We start from the raw sequence: 17,782 nt of genomic DNA, 5'->3' as shown, positions 1-17,782 counted from the left end.
AGTAGAGTTGCACCCAGTTTGGTTTTACTCTTTAGAAGGCAGTGTCACAAATGTACAAAGAAAAAGTACCTGTTTTGCTGCACAAGAAAAATGGGTTGTCTTGTCTTCTACCTCATACACATCTCCAAAGGATCCACAGCCCAAGAGATCAGGCTTCTTTACCCAGTGAGACTCCTCTCGATATTCATAATCGACAGGTTTCAGTTTCTAAAAACACAAAACATACCGAATTAAGGATCTGCCTCATCTTTAGATGTTTCAGTCTGATTTTACATTTGCAGCTTCCAGGATGCATTTCTCTCATGCCAGACATGTATGCTAATTAACTGAAACACAACAGTACTAATTCATTCAACCAATGTCTTCATTCTAAGAATTAGTTATATCATTTTTCCAAAGACAAACTTAGCCTCAAAATGTTTTTAGTTTATTATTTTTATTACAACTCTGTCCTGCAATCAACCTATGCATCTATTATTTGCTCCAGATCATTAAATGTAATTAATTACCTAACAGCATTAAAAGCAACTATCGGCTCCACTAGTCCAGGACCAGGGAAAGGACTACAGTTATCCAACACATTCAGTAAAGATCATCACTGAAAGTTTACATTTCACAACATAGATATTTTTTTAAACAGAGTAAGTTTGTGTGACAGAATTATAGCATGAAACTAAACAGATAAACATGAATGAATACAAAATATGTACGCAGTGTTTTAGGTATGACAGCTCACCAATTTGCAACTTGCCAAATAACATCAAAAATAATTCAGTGAGACGAGTACCTGATAGCCTCCTGAAAAGCACCTGTTTACATAAGGGTAATATAATTTTTGTTACATTACTTTTATCAGTTTAATTCAAAGTTATTTAACAGCAGTTTGTTGAATGACTTTGCAAGTACCAGTGATTCATTTTACCAGTAAAAAGAGATTAGAATACATACTTGGGTAAGTAATTAGACTGACTGAAATTAATCTTACAATTTGCTGACTAATTAATGCAACAATAATACTCGTTATACCTTTGACACAGATCACATTCCTATATCCCCTGCAGCTCTCCGTACCACCCTTAATTATACTTTTGACATCTGTGGATGCACAGTGTTAGAAAAAATGGGTCATTGACATTTGTCACTATTATACTTCAAAATTAATTCCAAATTTGTAACACTTGGTGTAAGACTTTTCTGGGGAGTTATTTCCACTGTTTTGTCACATACTGTAGAGTTGTCATGTTCCCAGCAATTCATACAGGAGGTGGACTTCTAGAAGAATTAATTGGTAAAGATGTATAAAACACAAACATAAAACATTTTAGGGAATGCAACACTGAATATGGAGCCTGGACTGGATGTGAAAATATTATTACAATTATGACTTGGTCCGTAATGCTGGCAGTTAACAAGGCTCTGAGCTGTTAAAAATCTGCTTCATGTAGTCCAAGGTGAAGGGTTTGATTCCATCTGCCTCAAATGGCTTACTGAGTGACTGATAAGTCTCTTTAATAGTTACCCCAGGTCAAGCAGGAAAAAACAAGAATGTCTGTATTTGGACTTTAAACTAAATCTAAAACTGTGAGGAGCAGAATTACCTTCATGTTCTGAGATCCTATATTCTGTAATCTGATCGATTTAATGCAAAACAAAATATGGTCTTGCTGAGCCCTCTTTCCGGGAAGGCATATGGATGAGATACAAGAAGACCAAACTGCAAAGAGGGTAATCACAGATAGTAGTATGCCTTTTTGTGTGAAGCATGTTCTAGTCTCACAGCATGGGGAAATGCAAAATTACGTGAATGTACTCAGCTTGTATATTCTGTGATCTGATTGGTGCAGAAATAATGCAGGTGAGTAGAATATTGCATATACATGCCGCTGATAATAATAAATAAAGTAATGAATGTCAAAGGGCAACAAGTAAAGGAGGCAGATGTGAGAGAAGAACAAATGTTTTACAGGTGGCAGAGTTTGTGGGTGGGAAGCGATAAGAAATGGAACACAGCATGTGGGTATACACTGGATAAGTTTGGGGAAGACACAGCAACAAACAGTGGTGGGGTAGTTGTACCTGAGTCTAGTAACAGTCGTTGAGATGTAATTAAAGGAACAATTTATTTTTGATTAAGGTTAGACAGCACTGTAAGTGCAGCATTATATTCACATGAAAGCATTGTGAATTTCAGAACTGAAGACACGCAGAGGACAGTGAAGACCATCTAACTTCTAAAACAGTCTGCTTGCCAGGGGCCGGAACACCATTATAACACCACTAAATCAGCAGAATTAGATCTGTTCAGCAGTCTTAATCAGATGTGGACAAATGTCATGTCCTGCACTAGTGAAGCAACCTGGAGCAGGTAATGTGATACGTGCTTTAATGGGAAGGGATATGGGTGGGATACAAGAGGACCAAACTACAAAGAGAGTAACCATCACAGATACAACATGCTTCACACAAAAAGACTATTACGTCCCACACCATGGGGAAATGGAAAGTCAAAATGTGTCTTGGTACCTTCCGCAATGTTCATTATTACAGAGCTAAAATACAGAAACTTTGAAAACGGTAAAATATTGTTAGATAAAAGTCTTCAAGGCATACAAATTCCAGATGCATAATATTTAACAAAAAGCCTAAAGGGTAGACTTATTACATATCCTTAATGCTGCCTAAAGTGACTAGACTTGCACACACAGAATACAGACAAAAACAGAAGGATCAGATTTGTTAAACTCTTCTGAAACCCGCAAAAGAAGCAAGAAAGGAAATGGGGAATGATGCTGTCGCACTGCAAACTGCATCCGTGTAAGCTTTTCTACATACTGGTTTTGTCCTCTATCTGACATTCATAATCTGTACTGCAACTTCCCTCCACAAACACGTACATCTAATGTCACTTTCCCAGACCACAACCAAGAAAAAAATATGGCTAGTTTATATTCATCCCAACTCAATTCACCAACAAAGGCAAAACTATTCTGTTAATTATAGCTGCCTGTAAGACCACATTTAAAATACGTTGTACTCAACAACCCAAAGGTTCTTTGATCATTCTAACCTATCAGAATGTCAGACTGAAGAAATTCAAACAATACTAGTGAGACGTGCAGGGATTTGCAGTCAGGCGGGAGCCTAGCTTTCCATTGTGTCTCCATGTTGCTGGTTGCAGTCTGCACAGCTCTGACAGTATGCCAACAAAAACTGCAGTTGTCAGAAGTAATTTGTTTTAAGCCAGCTCCAGAAGTGTAGAGGGATAAATCCCTGAATACAGCCCTGGTGACCCCAGTTCAGTTAGTGGCTGAGATGCTTAACAGACCTGGCAAAGGAAGATGGGCATGCCCAACCAGCTTAGAAGTGTGGTAGTACTGCAGGTCACGTACACCCACAAATCACTTAGAGGAGTGGTAGCATACAGTGAGTCTAGTAGAGATAGGCTTATAGCTCACCAAGATACCACCTGATGTTAGCTTTTGTCAAAGGAGCAGGCATTCATTCCCCACCACTGCTCAGGGAGTGGACTGGGCCAAATAAACACCCTTAACGACAGAAGGCCAGAAAGGGCACAAATTACCCTCATTGCTGCCAGTATGACATCCCTTCTTGGAGAATGAGCATCTGGATCTAATAAAACAAATCTAGAAAATATACTTTCTTCTTTTCATAGAAGGACAGGAGTATCTTTAATTTTAATTAAAAAAAAATGGTATTAAAAAACAATCTTACTGCTCAGAAAGGGTTCTGGCTTTGTGTCCCTCATCAAAATGTTAAAATATAATTAATTTGGATAAGAGAAAGTACCCAGACACAGAAGAACTTTATTTTAAACAATGTTGTTTATTGCCAGGTTAAAAAGTAAGAAGTGCCAACAATGAAGAAGGCAATGCTGGTATGAAGGAAGACCTTACCAGTCTGAAGCTAAGTAAAAAAAAAAAAAAAAAAGACAGCAAAACAGCAAAAAGAAGCAGAAAAGCTGGTAAAATAATTCAAACGTGTAGACAAACCAGCCAGGCAGAGTGGATAAAAACTCTTTAATCCAAATACACCCTGGGGATCACTTTTGTGGCTCTGCTCGACAGGGGCACAAGAAAATAACTTTCTTGGGTGGCGTAAGCCAGGGAACCTTGTTGGCTAGGCTTACTTAGGCCCTTGGAACGATAGCCTAGTACTTACCTATGTTGTTGTTGTTGTGTTTTTCGGCTTTTCCCGGTTATGGGTCGCCACAGCAGAACTCCGGTCCGCTAATGATTGGCAGTTGATTTTTACATGCCAAGTTGCCAGCCCTGATGCACAACCTTCAACGAAGGTACACTCATTCACGCATGTCTCCACGCAGAAGATGCTGTAGCTGAGAGTCGAACCAGACAGCATCTTACTGTGAGGTGACAACGCTACTGCAGCACTACTACCTATGAACCTAATAAAACACTGTATAAAATAAGAACAAATTAAAACAGGTGAGCACTTTCACACCTTCAAAGTACTTCAGCAGATCTAACATAACAGCTTCAACCTATTTAAATAGCCCTCTCATCTCTTCAAACCACGTGACTTGAAGGTTTGTCTTAAAGGTATATACTCATTAAGCCCTTTACCACATATAGCCCTTAACCATAAAATCCACTTAGTTTCCAGACACACTGTGTAAGTTCTAACATCACTCTCTCTCCTATCTAACTTCAGCCAGTCTGTCATTATAAACTTGAAGCTATGCGAAGTTCCTTCTGATCTAACATGTTTAGACAGAACACTATTCATACTTAGTTTAGAGATGCTATAGAGATGCTCTCTAACCCTATCCTTCAAACACCTATTCGTTTTTCCAATATAGAAACATTGGCAAACATCACAGATGGCAAGGTATACAACATTCTTCGAAGAACAACTAGCTCAAACCTTAAATTCATAAAAATGCCCAGTATCTGGATGTTGGAAGCAGTTGTTACTACCTATATAACTGCAGATATTACACACTCTGTACTGAAAAGTACCATATCCACCAGTACCTAGATCAATCATTCCAAAGTTTAATGATTTATAGCACAACAGTGTCTTCAATCATTAACCATTCTTGAAAGCAAAGTTAGGAGCATCTCCTAACACTTCTTTGTATTTAGCATCAGACATTAGAAACTTCCAGTTCCTCCTTACTATATCACGAATACGGGGAGTCACTAGTATACATCACAGACATCCTCACCTGGTCTTTTGTGGTGATGACTTGTCTATTTCCCACTTGATACCCCCTGGAAAAATAAGGAGTAGCTCTATCTGATCTATGTGATATTACTTCAGTTCGTGCCTCATAAATAATACACTCTTTGTATCCTCTCTGAGTTAATCTACCAGCTAAACGTTCAAGGCCTCAAACATATCACTATCTCGGTCATGCAGTCTAGCGAAAAACTGTCCTTTTACAACATTCCGTTTAACAAATCCATGGTGCATGCTGCAAGCGTTTAAGGTATTATTCCTCTTACAGTTTTTCATAAACACCTGAGTACTCAGTACACACGACAGATTATTAATCCTTACATTTAAAAACTCAATGAACTCCACAACAAAACAGAAGGTAAATTTTAAAAATGAAGTGCTGTTCTATAAATACAAGACAAAATCTCTCAACGAATCAACAGACCCTGACCCAATAAAAAATAAATCATCAACAAAATGCCCATAAAACAAAATATTAGCAAAAATGGATTAACAGTGTTCAAAACATGCTCTGTCTCCCAATGTACAAGCACAGCATTAGTGGAGCTATTCGCACAAATCGTGCCCATAGCTACTCCCACATCCTGTCGTAATACTTGTCTGCAAAAACAAACACATTGTTACTAAGAATAACATCCAACAGGGCACAAAATCTTCTCAGGAATGTAGTCAGAATTCTCAAGGAGAAACGATCTAGTATACTCTATTCCTATTTCATCAGGTATAATCATAAAAAGTGACACCACATCAAGTGTTACCAACAAAAAATTGTCAACATTATTGATTGTACACCATCCATGCGACTTTTCCAAAACATGCATTCTAACACTGGTCTAATATTTCTTTCTACAAACAGAGACAATGGCTCTGTGGCCCACCCTGTTCCTGAAGCTATAGGTCTCATGGGTGGATCCACAGGATCCTTATGCATTTTGGGAAGACCATAAAGTATAAGTATTTTCAGAAATTTCATCAGGAGAAAAATCATACCAGTTTTTAGTAATTGCCCCTTCCATCAACATATCATAAATTGCAGCATGCACACTCTCAACTATCTTATCTATTCTGTGTGGCAATACACACACAGTTCATACAATACAAATGTTCGGGTCATTCATAGGTTCATACTAGGCTATCTGCCCTAGGGCATTTACAAGCCTAGCCAGAGTGTGTTTGGCTTTCGCCACCCATTTTAAAATGAATTTTGCTATGCCCTTTTTCGAGGTTAGTATACTGTGCGTCTGTCTAACAGTGACACAGAAGTCTATGATCTCCCATCCACTAATCAAGATTTCTCTTGAAGAGAGTCAATGAGGGACTCTGCCTAACCTGGACTGGGATTTTATTCCAGAGTGAAGGGAGCCTCTGGGTTATGAATCTGTCCTTCCAGCATGTCCTATTTATTTCAGTGCTGAGGTTCAAGTCTCTCGAGCGCGTAGCTCAATGGGATTTGGATTTTCTGAGGTGCAGCATGTCCATTAATTCCGGGTTGGACATGGCTTTATACGTCAGGCACAGATCGCCTCTGAGCAGGCGGTATGCCACTGAGTAGAGCTGGAGTTTCTTTAACCGGGCAGCATATGGCATCTGTTTGAGCCCTTTGATCCTCTTACATCTAATTCACCTGTGGCACTGTTTTGGCCACAGGAAAAAAAAAGACAAAGCATGATTTACTGCACAATTAACCCAAAGAACAGAAAAATATAAAGTTTTCTAAATATGACCAATTCCTGATATGTATTTACTGAAATGAGCTTTACAACCAAAGTCAATATGACTGAATCACCTTCAGTGTGAGGTTTACACTGAGAAAAATGGCACTTCCTTGCACTACAACTTAACAGTTCATTCTTTCATGGCAAAATGTAATCATCTTCTACCAACCATTTTGGAACTCGCCCTCAAAAAAGGTACTGTACTCAACTTGAGCAAAAAACATTAAGAAATGAAAATCAAATAATACAATCAAAAACAGAAAAATATTACCTCATTAAGAAGAACACCTTCATTATCATTGGAAACTGGAAACCCTTCCTTTAAATGCTGCCCTTGTTGCTGAAAGAGTTTGACAATACTCTGTAGTTGTCGTGTTTCTCCATGGCTCACATGTCCACCAAGAGCCAACATTTCACACTCCTCCAAAGAGTCTCTCTCACATTGATTTTTGACCAGGACATCAGGAATTTCATCTAAGCTGCTCACATCTAAATCGCTGTCCATGAACAAGTCTTTCTCTAACTGGTAAGATGCAAAGTCCTGGTCTTCCATCTGCTCCTGTCCCATAACACATTTGTCCACCGATGTGTTGCACAGGGGCTGGTCTCTGGAGAAAGATGGAAAGGTAGTCTCAGGCTGAGGAAAGAAGTCACCACGATGGTTTGGTTTGACATGGTTTAAGCAGAGATCTGGATTAATCACCTTGTGACAGCTGGATTTATCAGTGAGCATAAAATCCCAACGTCCTTTAATGTTCACTAAATTGGGCAGTTCATTGATTGTGCTGAGAGCTTTTGAATCATGTAAGTTTGATCTGATAAGGAAGCAACTGCTATGGGCACAATCATCCTCCTAGAGAAAAAATAGGTAAATAGCAAGAAAAAGAGAACATAAGTCATCAAATGGGGCAAGTAATAAACAAATAGTCAAGTATTTTGCTAACACAATAACCATGTTTCCATACCAGTGACAAAGCCTGAAATGCTAGATAAGATTTTATTTTCTATTTCTCTAATGAAAGCAATAAGGTAACCAAATTCAGTAACAAATGTGATGGTATCCACTGTGGGAAGGACATAACTGGCTTCTGTTATGTCAAATCCTATGTGACCTGGGCTGGCTTTATGACAAAAATATCCCTTACTAAAGCATACAAGCAGGATACAAACCTCTAACATGCAGCACAAGATGCTTGTTATTCTAAGGTCATGTCTACCAGCTACACATGATCCTGTCAGCTACTTCCTAAGGGGAATAGGAGATGAGCCATGGCATTTGGCAGAAATGGAAATGCACACAAGCTAGTGGAGGCAGTTCTGTCAACAAAAGGAAATAGTGTGAATTACATGAGCATGCAAACATAGCACAAAGAAAAGGATATAATAACTTATCAAGTTTGCTTGGAGTAAGAAAAATTAAGACATCACCTTAAACTCCTGCTCATCTAGCAGAACTCCTAATTCTTCCAATTCATGCTCTCCCTACTTTCCTAATATTTTCTTAGCACTACCCTACTCTCAAAAGAAACTGTCTCCAGACTTGCACATCCAACCCAAACTAGCCAATCTGCGCTTCTGTCATACCTTCAAGTATAAATTCACCTTCTCATGGGTTCATAGATGTATACTAATCTAACAAACCCTAGGACCCTTATAAACCTCGCCATACAACCCAAATATGACAAAGAAATTTGATTTCTATATGGCATAACTTAATGATTGCCTCTGTCCAGCAGAAACATATGCACCAGACAAAGGGTAAATTATCCATACACTGGTCCAAGTTGCACTTAAACAGGGACAGGGATGAACTCTGCTTCACATGGATGGGCAGCCTATTCCAGAGAATGGGAATTCTCTGAGAAATATATCTCTCTCCAACATGTCCTATTTATGTTGCAAGCAAAATGTATTATTTTTTTTATCTAATAGTTCTGATGCTGTTTGTTTTGTGGATGTGCAAAAGGTTCATCAAAAAGGGTCCAGGAATGTCTTGTATGCCAGGCAAAGACCACCTCTCAGAAGTCTGTATGATACTGAGTAAAGAGAGATGGACTTTGAGGTGATCAGCATAAGACATTGTGGTTACTCCCTGAATTCTTTTTGTGAGGAACCTTTGTGGACATTCCAGTTGAGGCATGTGTCTAGACAGGTAGATACCAAAGGGGGCACTACACTCTATGATGGGTCTGATGGGGGCAGAGTACAATGGTACAGTAACTTCTTTGGACCTAGATGCTTTGCCCTTACTTATAATTTGAGCCACATAGACAGAGTTTCTTACTGCCTTAGACATATATTGGTAAAAGGCTAGTTTATTATCTATATGGGTTCCCAGATCCTTGGACAAGTGAATCAACTTTTAGAGGTGTTTTATTGATGACATACTTATCTGGGTTGGTCAGCTTTCCAAAAGGTACTATAATGCATTTCTTGTCATTGTTTTTAAGACATGGCTTTAGCACAAAGCATTTGTCTGTGTTAGACCTTCCTGAAGGGTGTTCTTATCTTGGGGAGATTCAATGAATCCCTCCAGTTTTCATTGATCTTTGAACTTAGTCAGCCCGAGTCCTTTAACTTTGACATCTGAGAAGTACATGCCAAAGAAGAGCAGGCCCAACACAGAGCCCTGAGGGACTGCACTGGTGACTGGCCTCTTTGTGGAGGTAGCCTCACTGATCCTAACCTCTTGGGTCCTCGCCTAGCATGTTATAAAATGGTTTATGACTAGTTCCATAAGTTTACTGACAATGTCCAAGTGGGGTACTGTATCAAATACTTTAGTCAGCTCTAGGTAGGCAGTATGCTCACTATCCCCTCATCCATTACCTTAGGGACCTTTCTTTTCAAAGACGTCCATCAGGTTCAGTAAGCATGATCTTCCTTTGGCAAAGCCAAATTGTTATGGATCCATTGTCTGGAGGTCTTCTATGCCCTTGCTGATAATTTTTGGTATCTGTCTCCATCAATTTTTTGGCTATGTGTAAGTACTCTTGTATAGTAGACCCATTTGTCTTTTAGGCACCTGCTGCCCCTGACAGATATGGTAAGTCTCAACAATGATCTGATCAAGGTCCCTTCAATCACAGCCAGTCATCTGAATCGAGCTTTTGAAATTTTCATACCACTATGCAGGGGAACCTCTTCATTTTTTCATGAATACTATTAACTCTGAGGTCACCAAACCTTGGATAAGCTTTATCTTATAAAAGTTGTGAAAACTTCAAATAAATTGCCTTTGATCACCTGATGGTCAGATGATGTAGAACCAGTCCAGACTATCTCACTCCTTTCCTGTCACACATGGACAATTATTTGTACACTTCATCTTTCCTTCTACATTCTTTCCTTTATACACTGTCCTCATCCTCTGAAATGTTCTGGCTTTCTGTAGTACAGCGAGCAACAAAGAGTTATATAAGAAAGAATCATCTCATAGGAAGCTTGGCAGATGTCTGAACCAGCTTTCTTGAAAATGAAGTACAGTAAGACCAATGAATGATCTGAAAAATGTATACGTTAGGCATAAGGCCATCTGTAAGAGGGCTGTGGTGGGAGATGGATGAACTGTTAGATTAGCAGGATTTGCAGGTTATCTAATGAAAAAAACAGGCCAACTATATGTGGGCAAGTTTTCCTCACTTGCTGTTAAAACCCATATATGTTTCTATAAAGAATAAGAGAAATTCGACTGACAGAATGGATGTAATACAGAGAGAATGAAACAGTGAAAAATGGAGGGTCAGTGGTATATGAAGACAGCTACTTAGTTGCGCACATAGAGACCAGAAAAAAAGAAATGGCCAATATAATCTGATCGTGCAGCACTTTTGGGGGCAAGTGAGGATGCATGGATTTGTAGAGGAAGGAAAAACAGGAAAGAAGGCTGCAGTACTTGCAATAGGAAAGGACAGAGGAGATATTACTTTACAAAGTGGGTGGTTGCTAACTGCAGTGTGCTAACTGCAGTGTACTGCCAGAAGTATGTATGTGCAACAAGCCATCAAAGAAGTTTCAAATATGCCTGGAACAGAGCAATGAAGAAACAGGGAAGGAAAATGAAAACAGCAAGAGGCCTAGCTATAACACAAGTGAATTTGGCAGTCTGTGCTGGTCTTCCTTTGTTAGCATTCCCTTATAAATATTCACATGTACGTATGTTTGCATATGTGTTGTTTTATTTGTATGCATTTACTCTCATCAGCATTCTGATAGCCTTTTTCAAAAGGGAGTACCAAACGTTTTAACAGTGAGCTGTACACAAGGGGAATAGCATTCTCCATGTTATGCAGTCCCCAGTGTAACATTTTCAGTGCTGGATGCTGTTTCCTGGAGCTGTGCTCCTCACCTCATGCTGATCATTACCTCCCATACATACATCCTTTACTGTCGCCCAGAACTGCCCCGCTGAACCATTCTATCCAACAACACCATGAAGCAACTCCTGGAAACAAGCAACCACACACACGAGTCACCTTACAATATTATATCCCTACATCGTTATCTCAAGAGGGGATTTTCAATACTTTTGATTCTGTGAAACCAAAAGAAATTAAACACCTTAAACATGTCTGATGATGTTGGAAACAGTTTACAAAGTCTTATATATATGCTGTGCAGAGGAGAAGAGTAAAGTTCACAATTCAGGCACGTACAAGTCACAGATGGGAAATGTCAGTAAAATGGCAGCTACTTAATGGTAGCCATAATGAACCTTGGAGACACAACTGTTAAAACAAATGCACCAGTCATTTTCTAAGTGCAAAATATGGACACTACCATTTACAGAATAATGCACTGATTTCTTTCTGAGTGCAACAACTGGACACACCATTTATAACACCCCAGTTCAGGGAACACATTCCAGTCAAGAGGGAGTACGCTGAGTGCTCCACAAGGCACTCAGTTCAAGTAAGGGTGGACACGTTTCCTGAACACACAGCTGCCACCTAGCACAAATGAGGAAGCAATAGAAAAAGTGGAGGTGGGGTGTGATTGGTTTAACAGGACTACATCAAGCTTTGCTTGCACAAGCTTGCATTAGAGCTCTCCAAGCTTCTTTGTAATAGAGTTCTGAAAGCAAGGAGGAGAAAAGATGCAATAAGCAAGGGTCATGCAATGAGGCTTTGATGTACTACAGCAAAAATGCAGCATAACTACAGATATAAGACCTGGCTAACACCTTGTCTGCTACAAAATAGGATATATAAAGGTGGAACAAAAACATGCATGGGGCTTGAAAGTCACCAGAGACTGAAATGGCAGGTGATAACAGAGGGGCAATTAAAGCAAAAACAGTACCGCACTACCGCACTGCTATGCATTTACTCAAGTATTCTGTGATCTAACTGCATTTCTGGTGTGCTTTGTTAATTCCTGTACTAAGCACAAGATCACAGTACATAACTACCGAGAAGAGTTAACATACTGCAGTACTTGCAGAGCTGCCATGGTTTGTATCCACAATCAGATGTGCGAGTGTTGCCAGACACACCAGGCAACAGTAATTTCACTATGAGTTACGGCTTTGGAGAAGATACTGAAATTATGATAACCCAGTGAGACATAAATCTGGTGCATAAAACTCACTATCTGTACAAAAAACCTAGCAGTAGCAGTATGGATAGTTTGCTAATATGGTTACATTAGAAGAGCTGATACTGAGAGTGCAGAAATCTCCACTGCCTGCATGCATTCTAACATGAAAAGCTTTTGAACAATAATAGGATAAAGTGCATGTTTGTGTTCCCAGTAGTCTCCTACCTGCACAGGGATTGGTGGGGTACTTTCTTGTTCAGGGGTTTTGGATCCTCCTTTTGACGGTTTTCTCTGTTGCTTTGTCTTGTTTTTTGGTGACTTCTTCCGCTTCTTCCTCGTCTGCCCTGGATACTGACACTTCTTGCTGGAATAAGGAATCTTCTTCTCAGTTGCACTTGCCACATTGTTTGGAATATGTTCAAACTGTTCGGGTCTGCTATATCACAAACGAAAGAAGGCATGTTAGGCTCACGCTAAACTTCTTTATGCATCAACAATGATGATGATGCAAAAATGGCACTTAAAATGACATGGCCTGAGGCTTTTCCTAAAGTTCTATTCTATTAGAAAATAAATTGAAGCTGGTGAAGCTTAGTACAACCTGTAAAAATGACTAATCTTAACACTAAAACTAACTTAAGGTTGTGTTCTACTTTCTAATTTTTTCTTTGGGGGGGTTAATTGGAAACACTCCATTGAGACACAAATATCCCACCTGCAGGGGAGTAGACCATAAGTGCCAGAACTTTATATCTTGTTTATAATGGCAAGCTATGGAACTGAGGACTGATGCTTCTTCCTGTTGTAAGAGCATTTTAAAGTCTGAAACTGTGTCAAGATCATGTAATACAGCTTCTGCAAAGGACTTAAATAAATAGAAATGTACCAATACTCTGTGATCAGTGTCCCAAAAGATATGCAGTATGCTTACTCTTCATTTAGACTATTTAAAAAAGAAAACTATACAGTATGTTTATGCATTCTGCACATTGTTATATGGCTTTTCAAATGAACCCTAAAAAAAAGTGCCATTTAATTTTTTATAAAATATGTAAATTCCACCGAGTAAATTAGTGTTTCTTTGATGAGGCAACGCAAGGACAAAACCTGCAACATACAAATCTAAGGAAAATTTTCATTGCATGTCTTTGAAAGGTGGAAGAAACTGGAAGTAGCTGGGGAAACTCACAAAGAAAGGGAGAGCAAACAGCAACTACAGGTTAGATACCCTAAAGATAACATGCTGCAGTAGTAACAAATGTGTCACTGTGTTTCCTCAAAACTCCCTCACTCAAAAACAAGATTTATACCAGGGTCTTCTACCTGTGGCCAACTGCCTAACACTGAGCCACAACACCTACTACCATGCCAGTAAGTCAATGCCTCTGAACCACATAACCAAAATAAAATCTAAATACACACAATATGACACACATACACTATATATTTACATTTATATATGCGCACACACACACACACACACACACACACACACACACACACACATATGCTCGTGCATGCAAGCACATCATGCATGTGTGCTTATGTGCAGACAGACATGCATACGTGCAGACACACACACAGACACACACACACGCACACAGGTATGCTGGCTCTATGGTATGGAAGTACAAGTCCTGACTATATGTCCCAAATGACCCAGGTTTGACTACCGGCCCAGGAGTTGTAAGATCCAGCCAGAGAGGCTGAGAATGAGTGGTCAATGATGGCTTACACTTACAGACTATGAATGGAGGGAAGTAATGTGATTTATTGCATCACCTTCTGGTGAAAGTGGTGTAGAACACGTAGCACTAAGAACCACAGATAAACCCTCACCATTAGCGAAGCCACTCAAGCACAGCAATTCCACATGCACATATGTGGAGACCAACATTGTGCACTGAAGACGAAGTGTAGTGGTCCAGGCATTTAGCTAGAGGGAAGGGTTAAGCAAATCACATGCAAAAATCTGAACATCCCACTAATGATGATTCACCAGCATTTAGCACTCACCCCCAGCCTGGACAATAAAATGAGACTTTTGGAAGATTTTTCACTCTGAAAGGGGAGGCCCAGAGTATACAATGATGTGGAATGCCAAGTCCCAGAAGGCATGAGGAATACAACTAGAATTTCTGGGGTAGCTCGATGGTGTTGAAGGTCTAGGAGGAAAAAGTATGTATAAAAAATAAAGCACCTTAGAAAAAAATCTGCAAAATTGCAAAATGAATAGTCAGAACCTACCACTGACTATTTATTTATACCATATAATTGCCATGTTCTAGTCAAGTATACCCTTCTTGAAAATGAGGTCTATCCAGAACTTTGTTCTTCTCTTTGTCTGACAGTAGTTCACATTTCTCTCACTAAAGAAAAATTGTTACTTTTATTTCAACCTTTGGAGATCCCCTTCTCAATATGTATTATATAGTCTTTTGTGTTCTCATAATTATTTTAGTTAATGAGGCAAAGAGTAGCCCAACCCAAAATGTAAATGGACAATGCTACAATTCCAAAGGCCTCCTTTAGAAACTGGCAAATTACTTGACAGCAAAATGAAATATTTTGTATCTAAGCACTTTTTAAAAGTGAAAGTACTGGCGATTTAAGCCACCTTTCATGCATTTCACACTTCTGTGCAGTCTTGACTATTGCAAAACTAAACCATCTAAGCTTACTAGACTTGTATCCATCCATATATTATGCAAGAGGATCAGAGCCAAGTGACGGGTAAAACAAACTGCACATGGGAAAGTTATCTTTTAGAAGGGACACAAGACACACACACACACACACACACACACACACACACACACACACACACACACACACACACACACACACACACACACACACACAAAAGAAGAACTTCACATAGGATTATAAGCTTTGCTAAATTGCATTATTCAAGGGTATAATAATAGCATCACAAAGGTGACTGATTTACTTAGGAAATATTGTCCAAATGGTAGACAAAAAATTAAGGTCTGTACAATTTAAAAGCATGCATACACCACATCTTCACATATTCCAAGTCGACAAATGCCTTCCAATTTTGATGTTACTGAAGCAAGCACATTTGTATAACACTGCCTTTATAAGGTGACCTGCACTATTAGCTGTATAACGAAGCCAGTATGATGTGGGTACAAGGCAATGCAGCACATTTGCTGAAAGACTGTGTTACTGATTCACTGCAAGACTTTGCCACAGACCTGGGTCATTTCCAGGTTAACTGACAACTGCAGTACAAACCAACTGTAAAGGGACATGCATTGATCATTAACTTTGCAAGCACATAAAACAGTGGTCTGTACTACTGTGACAAACTCACTAAACAATGTAGTTAGTGTGCCAGCAAAACAGAGGAATGTAATAGCCAGTTCATCAGCACAGAGACAATAACAGATTTGACAGTTCCTGTCTGCAGTGTTAAGTTACTTGGGTTTGACTACAACCTTTCATTTCAGAGGAGCAGGCAGGCAGAAGTCAAGTGGCCTGGAGCCAGCCGGTGTTTTTCATGGGAGAGGGGTAGACTCCCAGACCTTCCCTGTAGAAATGTGCCCCTGGTAGAACCCAGTGACTAGCTGTGAGCACAGCAGGGAGAGCTGGAAATCTGCACACTCCAGCTGTGCATTCACAGTGTGCTCTCTACATACAGCTCACTTATGAAGTGCAGATATGAGTACCAAACACTAGAAGTGAAGTGGAGAAAAATCCTGGCCTCCCCCCTGCCTGTGTCAAAAAAAAAAAAATGTTTTTATAGATAGATAGATATATATATATATATATATATATGTTGTTTGTCTTTCGGCTTTTCCCGGTTAGGGGTCACCACAGCGGAACTCCGGTCCGCTAATGATTGGCAGTAGATTTTCACGAACGCCGAGGTGCCAGCTCGACGTTCAACCTTCAACGGAGGCACGCCCATTTACGCATGTCTTTCGAATGCCCACCCAACTGCGGGGAGGACATGCAGACTCCACAGAGAAGGCACTCCCCGCACTCCAACTGAGAATCGAACGGCAGAACCTCTTGCTGTGAGGCAACAACAACGCTATCGCTGTACCACTGCGGCAGTATAATATACATATATATATATATATATATATATATATATATATATATATATATATATATACATACACATATACATATACATACATAACAAACATCTGGGCACTGTCAGTGTTTCAAGGACCAAACAGGCAATTTGGCTAGGCTAATTCTGCCAGTAGCATTCCTGGAAAATTGTTAAAACAGGGAGACAAGAAATCCAACGAAGAAATTGTGCTGCACCAAGATAGACAGTTTATACAGAAATGTACAGTGCAATCAGTTAGGGCAATTGGCATTAAACACATGGCTGTGGCCATTTAACCCAGTGTGTGTGTGTGTGTGTGTGTGTGTGTGTGTGTGTGTGTGTGTGTGTGTGTGTGTGTGTGTGTGTGTGTGTGTGTGTTTTCACGTGCACACATATCTCCTTTAATATTCACTGGATATTTTGTCATGGACAAATAAAGGAAGTCTCAGTAGCTCAACAAGTAGTGCACATCTTTGGTGCAGAAGGCTGTGGGTTCTATTCAAACAGCAGATAGCTGGATTAATTGTCCATTACTGACAGTGCAGTGTGGCATAAGCAGAGTGATGCACTCCTGAGTGTGTGGTCCTTCAGATGAGATGTTAAACCAAGGCCCCATCTACTGGAGTTGGTGGTAGCTCAGCTGGGTGTAAAACATCCCATGACACTATTCAAAAAGAGTAGGGGAAGTTCCCCTGTGCCCTGCCCCAGTTTCCCCTAGTTAGCATGAATGCCACCTCAGTTCTCCCCTGAAAAGAAGCCATTGCCCTAATGGGACTAACATGGTCAACAAAATGTAAATAAATAAAATCAGTAATGACCAATGGTTCTGAAGTCAGCTGCTGAGTTGCAGAATTGGATGGCTGTACAGTTAAACTGTGAACTGTTAACACATAACTGCAACAACAATAACAGCTAATAAAAATATAGTTGGTGAGCGAGGGTACAAAACTTAGAATTTACTTAGTGAGTGGGAAACTAGTATCCAGTCTTGTCCAAAAACACTGTTAATTAGTCAGTTACTCAGGGAATGAAGACAGCTTTCTCAGGTTTGTGCTGAGATATGTTACTACCTTCAAACTTTTTGAGTACCTCAGTAATGAATCTATACTGTTTCAAACTATAATTACAGGTTATTATGACCTTTCAGTGTGTGAAGAGGATACAAAAGCCAGGTGTTTTGCTTCAGTCCAGCTCTGAACAAAGGATCCTTCTTTTTACATAG

General features: G+C 39.6%; 1 protein-coding gene across 1 annotated transcript in view; it reads right to left on the bottom strand.

The window, feature by feature from the left end:
• The window catches only part of MAP3K14 (mitogen-activated protein kinase kinase kinase 14), a 128,542-nt gene that overhangs the window by 43,779 nt on the left and 66,981 nt on the right, over positions 1-17,782 (bottom strand). Inside the window, exons 4-6 of the mRNA XM_044055240.1 lie at positions 12,699-12,909; positions 7,207-7,788; positions 70-207 (exon numbers count right to left, since the gene is read on the bottom strand). Coding sequence (XP_043911175.1) covers positions 70-207; positions 7,207-7,788; positions 12,699-12,909 — 931 coding nt within the window. The remainder of the gene's footprint in view (positions 1-69; positions 208-7,206; positions 7,789-12,698; positions 12,910-17,782) is intronic.

Source organism: Protopterus annectens, chromosome 13.part0, assembly GCF_019279795.1.
Source record: "Protopterus annectens isolate FY-2018-M chromosome 13.part0, PAN1.0, whole genome shotgun sequence".
Lineage (NCBI taxonomy): Eukaryota > Metazoa > Chordata > Ceratodontiformes > Protopteridae > Protopterus > Protopterus annectens.
This window is presented reverse-complemented; position numbering and strand designations above follow the sequence as displayed.